Source organism: Pelodiscus sinensis, chromosome 2, assembly GCF_049634645.1.
Source record: "Pelodiscus sinensis isolate JC-2024 chromosome 2, ASM4963464v1, whole genome shotgun sequence".
NCBI classification, from domain to species: Eukaryota; Metazoa; Chordata; order Testudines; family Trionychidae; genus Pelodiscus; species Pelodiscus sinensis.
The window spans coordinates 147,954,613-147,969,061 of record NC_134712.1 but is presented as its reverse complement, the minus strand read 5'-3'; the positions used below and the strand labels follow the sequence as shown (position 1 = coordinate 147,969,061).

Genomic DNA, 14,449 nt, shown 5'->3' with positions numbered 1-14,449 from the left:
CCCAAAAAGTTTGGGCCTCGATCCTGCAACTGGCTGCATAAGGATGGATGGATGGATGTGCTTCTCTGTAGCCTCATTAGACCTGGAGGGACTCCACACAGGCATAGAGCTTTTCCTTCTGTGGCCAGTTGAAGGATCAAGTTCTCAATCTTTTTCATCACATAGTAAACTAATTCAAGGAAATGATCCATTTTCTTATTTTTGTCAGTTTTAATTACAGAAAAGCTATTTTTCTTTGTCTTATTTTAGTGCAAAAAATAATCCTGAAGTCCATAACTACCAGGTAAGAGTAACATTTGCTGGAGGGAATATCAACTTCAGTTTTATTACTTTAGCGGTGTAGATATTGCTGTCTGTAATTAAGGTAACTTCCTATTTCTCACTTCTGCCCTGTTATTTCTTTCTTATCCTTTTGGTGAAATTTTGTTCTGTCTCTCTTAACTGCTGCAGCATAGAACTTGCAGCCCAGTGGGTGGTCGGGGGACGATGATCGCTTTCTGCCACCTTTGCTTCCTCCTGATCCTGGCCAGCTTAGAGACTGGAAAGGTGTCTCAATCATTTAATCATCCATACAGGGCATTCTAAGTTAGCATCCTCCTAGGTCTTCCCTATGGACCACAGCACTGAGAACCTTTGCAGCGTTGCATCGTGTGGTCCCATCCCCAATGCACTTTGTGTGCCTGCTGTCTGTAGTAGGCAGTCTTACAATTTTCCTCCATGGTGTCCACATCAGGGGAATCCTCCTGTGGTTGCACTGGGGGCTCTTATGGACACTTTATACCATTCCTTTCTCCTAACCAGGGTAAAGGTTCTGGAGTGGAAATGAGGGTCCCATTCGTGTTTCATATACTTCACAGTAGCATTCAGTGCTGTTGAGGGAGCAAGTTGCATTTTCATCCAGAATGACCCCATGTCTCAGAAACGAATCAATGTACAGTAAAACTCCATTAGTCCGGCATCCAATGCTCTGGGACTCCTGATGGTCCGGCACCATCAGGAACCTGGAAGTGCTGGGGCAGCCGGACAGGCTCCCCCCATTCAGCTGCTGCTGAAACTGACCAGCAGCTGAATCGGGGAAGCCGGGAGCAGAGCAGCTGGGGTACTGCCCGGTTGGTCCTGTAGCGCTGCCCCTCGGGGCTGCGGGACCAACCCGGCAGCACCCCATCTGCTCTTCCCCAGGGATCTCCGATTCAGCCGCTGCTGAAACAGATCAGTGGCTGATTCCAGGAAGCCCGGGGCAGAGCTGCTCTGCCCGGGGCTTTCTGGAATCAGCCGCTGATCTGTTTCAGCAGAGGCTGACTTGGGGACCCCTGGGGCAGAGCAGCTGGGATCCTGCCGAGTTGGTCCCGCAGCGCCGTCCTTTGGTGCTGCGGGACCAACCCGGCAGCACTCCAGCTGCTCTGCCCCAGGCGTCCCCAAGAGCAGCTGGAGTGCTGCTGGGTTGGTGCCGTAGTGCCGCCCCTCGGCGCTGCGGGACCAACCCGGCAGCACCCCCGCTGCTCTATTGCAGGCATCCCCGATTCAGCTGCTGCTGAAACTGACCAGCAGCGGCTGAATCAGGGACTCCTGGGGCAGAGCCTGACTATCGTAAGGGGGGGCTATGAGGGGTCTGGGGTGGCACCCCTCCCACCCCACTCCAGACCCCTCATAGCCCCCCCTTCTGATAGTCCGGCATATCTGATAATCCGGCACCCCCTGGGTCCTAAAGGTGCCGGATTATCGGAAGTTTACTGTATTTTTCAATAAAAAAGTTTAAAACCTCGGTAGTGATTTCATTCCTCTGTCATTGTATCAGCAGGACTTGATGGGCTTAGGGAGAGTCATCAGCTTGGTGTTATCCTTCTGGACCTTTTCCCCCTTCCGCTCTCTTGAGTGAAAATGGCTTTTTGCCCATTGCCTGAACAAACAATGGATGTGCCAAATTTATGCAAAAGAGCAACAGCTTTGGTTGCAATAGCTTTCCAACATGAGAGGCAAAAATATCTCACTTTCATTCAGCTGTAACCAAGCTCATGCTAGTGCTTCATCAGAAGTCCCCCTGCATGTGTTGAGCAATACAGAAGAGAAGCTGAATCTTGCCTTTCAAATCCCTATGTGGTGCTGATATCCCTGGTTGACTGCTATCATCAAACATTGATAGACTACACTGTACAGCACTGTTCTTCATGTAACAATGTCCGTTGGACTATTTAAAACTGGGATATGTGAGTCCCAGCTTGTGTAGACATATAGTCATTAACCAGTACACTAAAAATAGTTATGTAGCTTAGGTAGACATGAATGGAGAGATGGGCAAGCTATGTTGAGTAGAAACCAGCCAGAACCCTGTGACTACTTACTCTGGATTGCTAGCCTGTGCCAGTGCCCATGCCACTACAGCTGGAATCATACCCAACTGGTAGTGGAAGTATAAAATTGTAGTAACAATGCAGGCTATTGTAACAATGCCAATGATGTATCTGAGGACAACTCTTCACTTTAGAAAAGAGCTCCATAGAAAATTAACCAAATGGAATCAGATTAAGTAATGATACAATTATATAATCAAAGCTAATGTTTTACTTCCAGCAGCTGTATCACCCTAATATGCATCCTGGTCAGCCACACTGGCACCCTCATACTCCTGTGAATGTAAGGTAAGCTCTCTTCATTGTATGGGAGGGATCTTTTTTCCCTCCTCCTTTATTTTAAACAATCTGTTGGATCAGAACTGGGGTGAGGCGATGAGGTGATGTATGTTAATCGCTTCAGTTTATTGCTTTGACATAGTTTACTTTCATTTATTTTAAATTTATTGTTCAAAACAATTTCAGGATCACATTTTCCTAATTTCTATCGGTTGGGTGTCCAGCAGTGAGATTCTTAGAATTTTAGCAAAATGAATTTTACTTTGATTAGCATTTAATCTCAGAAGACAATGGAGCATGTCTTTTTAGGGTGGGCTTAAATCATCAATGTACGGACTTGTAATATGCAGCAACTTTTTTCTTACACTCCAGAAACTTAAATGGAAAAGTATAATGCTTTCCTATTGAATATTGTATTAATAGATAGATTTTTTTAAATCACAGAAAAAGAACATTTAAAAACTACCATATGACAATTCAGTATCTGCATAGCTATGAGTAGGGCTGCTCTTGCTACATGAAGACTAATTTTAGTGCTATCAGACAGGAATTAAGTGAGAATAAGATTGGAATAAACTCAGTCTAAACTGAATCAGTATGGTTTTTTGTGTCTATAATATAGCTTTGTTTTCTGCAGGCTATTGTAACAATGTAACTCTTGACTTGTATTATTTTATTGCCAGACACTGTCTAAGATTCAGAAATATACAACTTGCCACACTTAGACTACATAATATTGCTTTTCTTATCTATCTGCTTTTTCTGCCTCTTCATCTTAATATTCTTATATAAGATAATTTCTTCTCGGGGCATGTGGAATGAAATGCTAAGAGAAAGCGAGCTCTAGCAGAGAGGGTAGGTGCAAGGTGGAAGAAGGGGATAGTCTGGTCTGAAATCATGAGACTGAAGAAACAAGAAAAGAGCATGGTGATGAGAGAGACAGTATTTCTCAGGTGGATGTAGAGATTATTTATCTCTATCTCAAAATTCCTTAAGCCTGGTAATAACATAAAAACAAAACTACAGCCATGGAAAAGACTTTAAAATACATTATGAATCGGACCTAAAACTACTATTCAAAATCTCTCCTCTTGTTTTCAACACTGAATGAGTTCTAAAATCTCCAGTTTCCTGTCACTAGGGAATGGCTGTCTCTACAGAAATTTTGTAACCTTTTACGAGATCGGTCTAGTTAATTCCGATATTTTTAAAGTCTAAAACTTTCCTCGGGGCACAATAATGTTGAGATGAGCAGAGCAGCATGTTAAGTTTTTTTAGTGAATATTAAAGTCGTTGCAAAGAACTGCAGGAAAATATGAGAAATGGCTTTTTGCAAAGTTATGTCTCTAAGTCCACAAGAGATACATCATAGACCAATCCTACGGGCTTCTCTGTCAGTTGAGCTCTAAAAAGTGCTGAGCTGTCTGGCCCCAATCCAGGAAACCATTTAAACACGTGGTTTAACTAGAATCAATAGGAGTGAATAGTCTCAGTGAAGTTGACTACTCATGGGATAAAAGTTAGAGCATGTGTTTAAGAGGTCAAGTAGATTTGTACCGGCGTGCTCAGCTCCTGGCAGGATCAAGCCCTGGTTTCATATAATTCCCACAGCTGTCTTGCATTAGTCAGTCATTTTTATTCACTTTTTATTGTGTTGCTTTAAACAACAAATTTTAAAAACTATGGTGATTTGGTGCATAGTGCTTTCAAAAACCTTGGGAGAGTTCAGTGATGGTGGTAATATATCCATACTAGCATGCCAGGGAAAACTTACTTTTTTCCTAGTCGTTCTATAGGGTGAATTCATACACAAGCATGTACTGTAGTAGCAGGTACTAGACGTTTGGTTGGGTTTAACAAGATGGATGTGTAACTAATCCTACCAGTGTTGAGTGAATGGCTACATTTATGGGTGGATGATTTATTGCATCATTGATGCTAATTGTGTTTTAATTTGTAAGCCTTTGAGACCTAGTATTACTGTTAGCTCAACTTTTTGCATGATTCTGCATTTATTGCTCATTTGCCAGTGCCACTTAGATGTGTGGCAGTTAATTTTCTTCCCTGAAAATTCAGTGGCTTGCAAGCATGATTAGCTTTATTGTTCACTTTTGAAGGAAAAGATTCTAAAAGTGCTGTGCACGTGATCTGATCCAAAGTGCATTGAAGTCAATGAAAAGACTCCCAGTGGTTTCAGTGGACTTTACATCAAGCCAATGGTTCTGTCCACAATTCCTTTTCATGGCATCCACTCTCCATCATTTTTCATGTGCATTTTAGAGCTTATCTGATAAACTCATATTAATGTGTATCATTCATAATTGTCACATTTACTTCTACCTCTCACTAACCAATAACTGTGCAAATGGTACAGGCCACCCTACCATGATGACAGGCCACAGTGGAAACCTACCACAAGTGGAGACGACCGCAATATACAGTATATCCAGGATCAGAACCAGAAGAATGTAGGAGGAATCCAAAGTATGATGTACCAAGATAAACTCATGACAACACTTTGAGAAACTGAGTCATCCTAATTTCACCTCTCATCTTAGATGATCATTACATTCCATAAGCATTGTCTGTCTGTGCATTGTGTTAAAAGTATATGGTGTAAAAAAGAGTGTATCTTATTCTGTAGAACCGTCTTGTTTAGTTAGTGTTCCTAGACAATCTTTTAAAAGAAGTATTTTCAATATTTTTGTAAAAATCTGATAAGTTTCATGAAAACTGGTCAGAGTTCACTGTGGCTCAAATTCTGAAATATTGTAAGTTGTTAAATTTATCATATTTGTGTGAGAGTCTGAGCATGTTTCTTTAAAATATTACACACCACATCCAATTATTTTCTCAGCTTGTTTCATTTATGAACACAATTTAAAAATGAAGGACCAGAAATTTACTTTCTTAACTAGAAGAACAGGAGATGTGAAATAAATGAAAAACAGAGTCAAAACTCACTTTTGTAATTAAAAATTACTTAAATGGCCAGTGGTAAAGGGATCCTGTTGTCATAATCAAAGGTTGTCTTCACAGAATAAAATTACAAGGGTTTCTATAACTTTAAACACAACTCTAGGGAAAACACTATAATTTTAAACTTAATAGATTTATTGATTAAACCAATGAGAAATTGCATATTATGCCTAATGGCAGTATTTGCTGCTATAAACACAGGAATGTTAAAAAAAATAATGCCTTAATAATGGGTGCTGCTGTCTTTTGTCTGATTTTTTTTTTTTTACTTAAATTATGACTGTAATCCATAAGGATGCATAAAACTACCACGTGAAAACTTTTCTCCAAGTTTAAGTGGTACCTTGTAATCAATGTAATTCTTGAGGAAAGACTGGATGGGGGTCCTGAGTAATTAAAAAGATGTTAGACTTCTGCGAAGTTGGATATACACTTTAGAAAAACAGGCCCTTCCATAGGCATGACTGGTATTTTGATCACTTGCCTATATTTTACTGAGAAAAGTATAGTGCCATCTTTATTTGTATTTTCTTAATTTGGCCTTATAACTGATCTTTTGAAGTTTGCAGAAATAAGTAATATCTTTCCTTTTAAAATATCTTAAACAGTAGTTTTTTTAACTTGATTTTAATAAACATCCGTTTGTAAATAGGGATAAGCCTGCATTTTTTTTCAGAGCGAATTTGATAGTACATAACTTCGTGAAGTATATTTGTTTACAAATGCTATCATTAATATTTGTTTTGATATTTATATGTGCTAAGTACAAATAAACATTCTCAAGCTTCAGGTTTTGTTTTGGATATGTTGTTGTTTATCTGTTTAAAAGATACAAATGCAATTTTTGTGGAAATTGGGGAATGATACGCCACTGCGTTACTTCAGTTTTATGCTTGGGTCACGCTGTTGTTGTGATGGGGTAATATTGGAGCAAGCCAATGTTGAATCACACCACAATTTTCTTTGCAATGCAGTAGAAAATACTTGCAGGCATAGTGCACTGCAATATGAAAGTGCCAATATAATTTGTATAGTCTTCAATTGAGTTTTCATCACTTCATGTTTCTGTTATGGAACTTCATTTGATTTCTATAAATAATACGCAGTGTTGTTTCGGCATGCAGTATTTTTTGTTGTTGTATAGGGAGTGGAAGACATTTACTTTATAGTGAAAGATCTCTCCTTAAAGTGCCACTTTAGCCCTATGTTGAAGATTTAAGTGGTGCAAAGGCCTTGTGATTGATTTCTACATAAGGGTGAATTTTGCCTTTATAATTATTTGTACGTAGCAATTTTCATGCCTTGTGCCAAATAGGTAAGCACTTGCTTATTCTTTTCATTTACAAGCACCTGAGATATTCTTAGCTACTTTTATTTTTATGGCATGCCCACCCCTCAGTACATAGTTGTCCTGAATATCTATAACAGCAGTGAGATTCGGAGGTAAAGAGAGTTGGTATTTTAAGCAGTAAGAGTAAGTTGTTCCCTGCTCCCCTTCGCTCCTACTACAGCTGTTTCCTTTGAAGAATACTTAAAAGGTAAAGTCTGATATTTTGCATTTAATGTTTCTCTCTGGTGGTGCTGCTGACTTAGGCCACTGCAGTGAACTAGGAAGTGACTCTACCTTTTGATCATCTATTTTAATTTAAAGTACACTTCAGGGTTGTTGGTTTTTTTCCCTAAAATTGACACGTTTACTATTTGGAAAGTAAGGTTAGTTAATAAATCAATGATACCAACCTTTGTATGTTAGAAATGCAGCCTATCACTTTCGTTCCTCAGCAAAGAGAAACCTTCCTATCTCAAAGCAAAATTCTTCTGCATATTCTTCTGAAAATGTTTGGCAAGTTTCACTGTTAAAGTTTGACTCCTTTAATTTAAAATTGCTTAATAATAATTTTTAAAAATCTCTGGGTGTTTGGATTTAAGACTGGATCCTATATGCAGGCCACTGTAGGAAACCTCTTTTGATACCACAGCTTTGCATTACATTTTATAAACTATTTTAGATCCATTATTTATTGTAGTTAGTGGACAGAACAAGCATTTGAACTGTGCAGAACTCTTCTTCGGTTCTTATCACTTGGACATGAGAGACAATATATTTCATTGGACCAACTTGGATCTGAAAAAGAGCTCTGTGAAGCTTGAAAGCTTGTAACTTCCCACAACAGAAATTGGTTCAATAAAATACAATATTTCACCTACCTTGTCTCTGTCATAGCCTAGACCAGCATGACTCCAACAACATTTCTATTTCTTATGGAATCAGGAGAGGAGATGTCTTCAAAAGAAATATTTTTAATTAAACTTTTTAAAATTAGGGTGCAGAACATTTTCAGCAATTAGACATATTGTACAATGGGCATCCAGGAAAATTGCTTTGTTAGCATTTAGCAGATGGTAGCATGTGTTCATTTAGAACAACTGGAACACTATCAAAAGTATATAGGACAATTGTTTTATTTTACTATTTAGAACACACAACTGAGAACTAATTTCAATAAATATCATGTGGCATTCTCATGGGAAATCCTGGCAGGAAACCTATACAACATGGCATGAGAAAACATATTACCTCACCTATCTTGTCTCTTTTAAGAATCAGAAATTGCATGATCACAAATGGTGACCAAACTATGTCTTTGCTACAAATTAGAGATGCTATTTGATGAACTGATATCACACCAGGAACTACAAATTGCATTTGGTTTGTATCCTAGTATATGGTGCGGAGTTTCTCAGATGTACTGTAGCACCACTTAATAGATCCAAGAGGAAGTGGTAGGGCTAAGGTGTCTAATCCATTTTTTTTAACTCCTACCATCCTCCAACTCCCCGAGTACTGAGGGATATCAGGCCAATTCAGTCCCAGCACAATTCAGTGCAGCCTATTTTGTAATGTGGCAATTACTGGATAGCAAAACATCGGAGTACCAGTTTCCCTCCAGCTTTAATATTCCCCTTCCACCTGGGACTCCAGGAGGCATTGCAATACCAGGTCTGTGACTTCCCAGGTTTATGGCCCCATTGCAGCATCAGAGGATTGAGCTGGCCCAGAGACTGGGAGCTATAGAAACATGTTCTACTATTGGGGAAGGCATCCCTTTTGAATTAATCCTTCATTGCATGGGATCATCTCATCTGACAGGTAAGTTGTTACATGTCTTTTGTCTTTCAGATCCGAAACCAATGCACCAGAACTGCTCTCTTCCAGCCTGTAGTAAAAGTAGTATAAGAGATTGCAAATAATTTGATAAATTTAGTTACTGCTAGTGCCAAAGAGTAAGCTGACTAAAACAGGATAAACAAAGAAGCTGATCTGACTTGTTTTTCAATATACGGACTCCAAGGTGGGGTAGAAAAACACAGTTGGGGGTGTGGGAGAGATTCCCTGCAAAGGGGAGAGGCAGGCTGACTTACCTCTGCACTGCTTTTTGGTTTTGTATTGGTTTAAAATAAAACAATTTTCCAGAAGTTTCATGTCCATGATCCAGTAAGAAGCCAGGTCAGTTTGCTTACCCCTGGAATCACCTGGCTTGAATGAGGACCACTGCAGCATAAGCGCACTATGGGCCTAATTCTCAGATCATGTGTGAAGACGATGACCGATGGGCATTGGATCAGGCTCCAAGAACAGTGTGAAGTCTGTTTTTGTTTTGCTTTATAAAATGGGGACCTGAGAAAGCGATATTTATGGATTACTGCCATTGCTGCAGCACCACTAGTGCTGATTGTGAGGAAACCAAGACAATGCGAGCAGAAACAAAATTACTCACTTTATTTTTACATATCTGTATGGATTCTTCAAAGGCCAAGGCATGCTGAGATATTTGCTTCTGCCATAAAACCCCGCAAAAAAAACAAACAAAAAGCCCCCCTCCCTTTAGAAGGTTAATCTGAGCTAGCTTTGCTGGGTAGAGGTAGGGACTTGCCTGTGTATTCACTGCACTTGTTCCGCAGTGTGAGGATGAAAGCTTGGGATTGCTGGATCTCAGCAGTTTGTTGTGTACATCACACGTTTACATCAGATTTATTTCTGTTCTAGGAATGAAGTGGCAGTACTTGAAAAATACAATTCCGTTTTTATTATTTGTGCTTATTACGGTGGTCCCTAGGGGGCAGCCAAACAAAGGGGAACCCCATTGTGCCACTGTACAAACATAATCCCTGTCCCTTTGGTGACAAAGAGTTTACAGTCTAAATAGAGAAAGACAAAGACAGTGTCAGGGAAAGGGACAGAACTGCTATACCTCTCCATCCGTTTATACCAGTGTTTCTCAATCTTTTTTTAAATAAAGTACCCCTTTTTCAAAAAAAAACCTTAAGTATCCCCCTTAAAAAAGTACCCCCAGTACCTACAGTTTTCAGGCACACAATTTTTTTCGATCATTGCAACACATTTGTTTAAACAACTTAATTGTAGCCGGGTGGGCAATGAAATGTTTGTGTGTAAAAAGTACAAAAATAATAAGCTGTAAAACTTAAAACAAAGATTCAGTTTTCTCCAGATTTCAGTTGTGTTGACATACCCCCCAGACTTCTCTCGAGTACCCCTAAGGGTATTCATACCACTGGTTGAGAAACACTGCTATACAGAACATTAAAAAAAAAAACAAGAAAAACCACGAGTGGCCCTGTAGCACCTTAGAGTCTAATAAAAAATACAGATGGTATCATGAGTTTTTGTGGGCACAACCCACTTCTTCAGATGACAGATGAATGGAGCAAGAGGCACAGAGGAACAAATTGCTGGCATTGCCCCTCTGCCATGTATATTGGTCAAACTGGAAGGTCTCTACGACAAATGATTTATGGACCCAAATCAGATATTCAAAGCGGTAACTCACAGAAACCTGAGGGGGAACATTTTAACTTGCCAGGGCACTCATTAATGGATTTAAAAGTGTCCATGCTCTTGCAAAATAATTTCAGGAACCAACTAGAGAGAGAAATTGCAGAACTGGCCTTCATATGACACATTTACCCAAAGATTGAACAAAGACATTTCCTGGCTGGGCCGTTATATTCAACACCCAAATGACATCAAAAGCTAAGTATTGGACACTTACAGGTCCCTCTATTAGCCTCATTTAGCACAGACACTTTGACAAGTTTTTTTCTACTCCCCTTCCTCTTTCTGCTTTATATTTGTCCCTCTGTGACTCTTGCTCCATTCATCTGTTATCTGAAGAAGTGGGTTGTGCCCATGAAAGATCAACACTGGTCAAGAAGCACTGGTTTATACTGTTGCATTCCCATCCCTAGAGATACCTTGAAAAGCAGTTACTTTATGTGAGAGACCACAACCACAAGGAGCCTGATTTTCAAAACAACTCAGAAGCCAGCAGCACCAATGGGTCTGTTGAGTGCCATGGTACTTTAAAAAGTGGTGGGCATTGTGAGCTTCCATATTGAGTGTTTCTCAAAGATTGCCATATCCTAAATGTTAAGGTTGGACCCGCCCTCCAAAATAACCTAACCTGGGTTCTAAGAGTAAAGTTGGGTTCCTTCCTTTACATGGCTCATCCCCGGTAATACAGATTCTGCAGGCCAAATTATGTGTCAGTTACTGGGGCACTCCAGTTTTAAAAGTCTGATCCTTGATAGTTCTTTCAAATAGGGATGTGTGCGGGTAAACAACTATCCATGCAACCAGTAAGTGGATGCTTATCTGTTAACAGCTTCTGTTACACTGAGTGACACCTCCTCCCCAGGAGCTGGGCTGGCAGCCCTGCTTCCAGGAATGCTTCGCTACCACCTCTGCAGTATAAAGCTAAGATAAGTACTGCAGAGCCTGCAGCACGGGTAACTGTGTAACCACTGAGACTTTCAGGGTAGATCTAGACTACAGGCTTTTGTCGACAGAAGTTTTGTCGACAGATACTGTCAACAAAGCTTCTGTCGACAAAGAGCATCTAGACTACATCCAGTGGTGTAGATGCAATAACGCCTTCTGTCGACAGAACTCTGTCGACAAAAGGCATTATTCCTCATAGAATGAGGTTTATAGCCATCGACAAAACTGCTGAGTTCTGTTGACGTTATGTCGACAGAACTCAGCGGCAGTGTAGACGCAGGTATAGTTTTGTTGACAAAAGTCCGCTTTTGTTGACAAAACCCTGTAGTCTAGACACACCCTCAGTGGTTACATAGTTATCCTATTACACGATTTTTAACATCCCTACTTTCAAATCCAGCAAATTGTTCCTTACCAGCTAGCCCTGTGATATTTCCAAGTGTGGGTATTAAGTACTTCAAGGCAAGGATCTCCTCAGAAAGGCCCCTTGCATACTTATACAATAATTACTAATACAGGAAGTCCCCAACTTGCAAACAGATTGTGTTCCAAAAGTTTGTAAGTTGGTTGATTGGCACTTGGAATGCATTTTCCCATAGAAACTCTGTTATAAATGGTAGATAGTTCCTAGGTTCACCCACAAAAGCCTATTTAACCCATAATGTAGCTGAAATACTGCATATTTGCAATGAAAAGTAGTAGAAATAGTTTTTTATTTAACCTTGAACGTGGGTGCTTGAGGAAGAGCAAGTTTAATAAAAGAAGGATGAGGAGGTAGGTGGAGATTCTGAAAGTGACTTCCGGGCATCCCCCTGGCTACCAAATTCCCTCTTTCCATGGGCTCTGTGCCAGCTCCTGCAGCCAGCCCCATTCTCTGCCTGTCCTCTCACACATGGGCTTCACCCAATCCCCTCCCCCCCACCAGGAGCTAGCCCCGGTTCACCGGGAGGTGCGGGGGCTGGAGAACTCCAGAGGATGAGGGGGTGGCTGTGCAGCCGGTAGCTGGAAAGAAGTGGCAGTTTCCCCTTCAAAGTGCCGCTTCTCTCCAACCCCTGGCTGTGTCCCCGCCCCCTGATCCTCCAGAGTCCTCCAGCCAGCACTTGCGTTGCTCAACACCATCCGTGCCTTCTGCCTGCACCCAGAGGCTGCAGGAGAGCTGTTGTTTGTATGTGCAAATGTTCATGATTTGGATATTTGTAACTCAGGGAGTGCCTGTGGATAGAAAATGTAAATAGAGCATCATTAAAAACTATCAGGTTGGTTTACAGTATGTAATCCTCTTTAGTTTTTTTTTCTTCCATCCCACTTCAGAGATCTGGTCAATTCTTTATAATTCAAAAGATAGTATTTGTTCAACCCTTTGGCATTAATGGGATTTGAAGATACTCAGCGCCTTGTAGAGTTTCAGCATTTCATTGGGGGGGGAACGTATTTTCTGCATTTTCATATGTTCACACCCATCAAAATCAACTTGACTATGTAAGTTCTAAAGAATTTCAAAAGATCATGGCTCTTGGAGAGAAGACACAGAGAATATTTGTACGCTACTAGCTTTCTGACCAACTCTTCATCTTTCCCTTTGGGTTGTAGTTGAAGTAAATCAATTGTCTCAATACCGAGCAGCCTGTTGCTCCCTTCAGCAGCATACTTTGTGGTGACAGCTCATCTGCCTTTAGGGATTTGCTGTTTGGGTCTTCCCAGTAGACTCAAAGCGCTTCCTCTCATAGGCTATGTCTACACTGCAGACTTTTTGCGCAAAAACTTCTGGAGTGTCCACACTACAAGTGCATTTTTGCACAAGAAAAAGTACAGTAGATCATCAGAAGATAGGGCTTTTTGCACAAGAGTTATTCCTCTTTCTATGAGGAATAAGCCTTTTTGTGCAAGAGCTCTTGCACAAAAAGGCGTGTGTGGACGGACACCAGGGGTTTCTTGCACAAGAAAAGCACAGGTGCTCTAATGGTCATTCTGTGAATGACAATCAGAGCTTTCTTGCGCAAGACCGTCCTTGGCAGTATGGATGCGCTCTTGTGCAATAACTTTTTGTGGAAGTTCTCTTCCGCAAAAAATTATTGTGCGAGAAGCCTGCAGTGTAGATGCAGCCCCCAGCAGAAGAATTTCATTGACAATAGTTCTCCCAAGCAACTTGTGTCCTGCCAGCACTTTGCACATCACCAAAGATTGCTCCCAACCACATCTGAAGAATCACTTCACTGAATGATTTATTCACCAAGAATAAATTAGAAGGACCCCTTTACATTTTAAAGAAAAGACGGTTGAGGTGACAATCCTACCAAGAGATCATTCAGAAGCAGTCTTACTATTACATTGGCATTATCAACAACCATATTTTGTTTCCAACTTTGTCAGGCTCTTTTGAATTTGCCATACTTTGTACATTCTGTATTTTTGGCATTTTTTCCAGTGTGATGCCTTGAGCTACTCTTCTTTAAAAAACCTCCTCATTTTTATTTTAATTATAAAGATCATTTTGAATTGCTAGAAGAAAAATCCAGAAGAGGAGCACGTTTTAAAAATTGCAGTCACTTGCTTAAAAAAAAACCCAGTTGTAAGTAATTTGAAGACTAGTTTAAAAAAAAATTATTAAAAGCCACATTTTTATCCACAAAATGTTTTATTGCTGTTACATCCACCCGAAGAACAGAAAGGAGCAGCCATTGAACTCACTTGGCAGTAGGAAATGCTGGTTTAACACAATTTAAACTTGGACATCAAGCTATTTAAATATTTCACATACTTTTTTCTACAGTAAATCATATTATAACAGTCCCAAAACAACATGCTACTTACCCCCACAGCATTTAGCTATTGCATTTTCTGAACATCATGAGGAAATGTTAAACCATTTGTGCAGCCACATATAGAGAATATTGGCCAACTGGGCAGCAATCCAATGAATATCTTAAATTCCCAGGTTAGGAATAGGAGAACCATATCTACATCCTGGATGTACCATCTTTTATATCCTTGTGCAAAATCCTAAATATTTGAGGCCACTCTGCCTGGCAACTTTGTCAGTCAG

General features: G+C 40.3%; 1 protein-coding gene across 2 annotated transcripts in view; it reads left to right on the top strand.

Moving 5' to 3' along the window:
* Positions 1-14,449, top strand: part of EPB41L4B (erythrocyte membrane protein band 4.1 like 4B) — a 266,029-nt gene that overhangs the window by 154,821 nt on the left and 96,759 nt on the right. The window contains exons 14-16 of one of the 2 annotated variants that reach the window (XM_075921604.1): positions 250-283; positions 2,569-2,636; positions 5,002-7,345. In XM_075921604.1, coding sequence (XP_075777719.1) covers positions 250-283; positions 2,569-2,636; positions 5,002-5,149 — 250 coding nt within the window. In that variant the 3' untranslated portion in view covers positions 5,150-7,345. Of the gene's footprint in view, positions 1-249; positions 284-2,568; positions 2,637-5,001; positions 7,346-14,449 lie in introns of those variants that run through there. The other variant, XM_075921605.1, reaches the window with a different exon arrangement.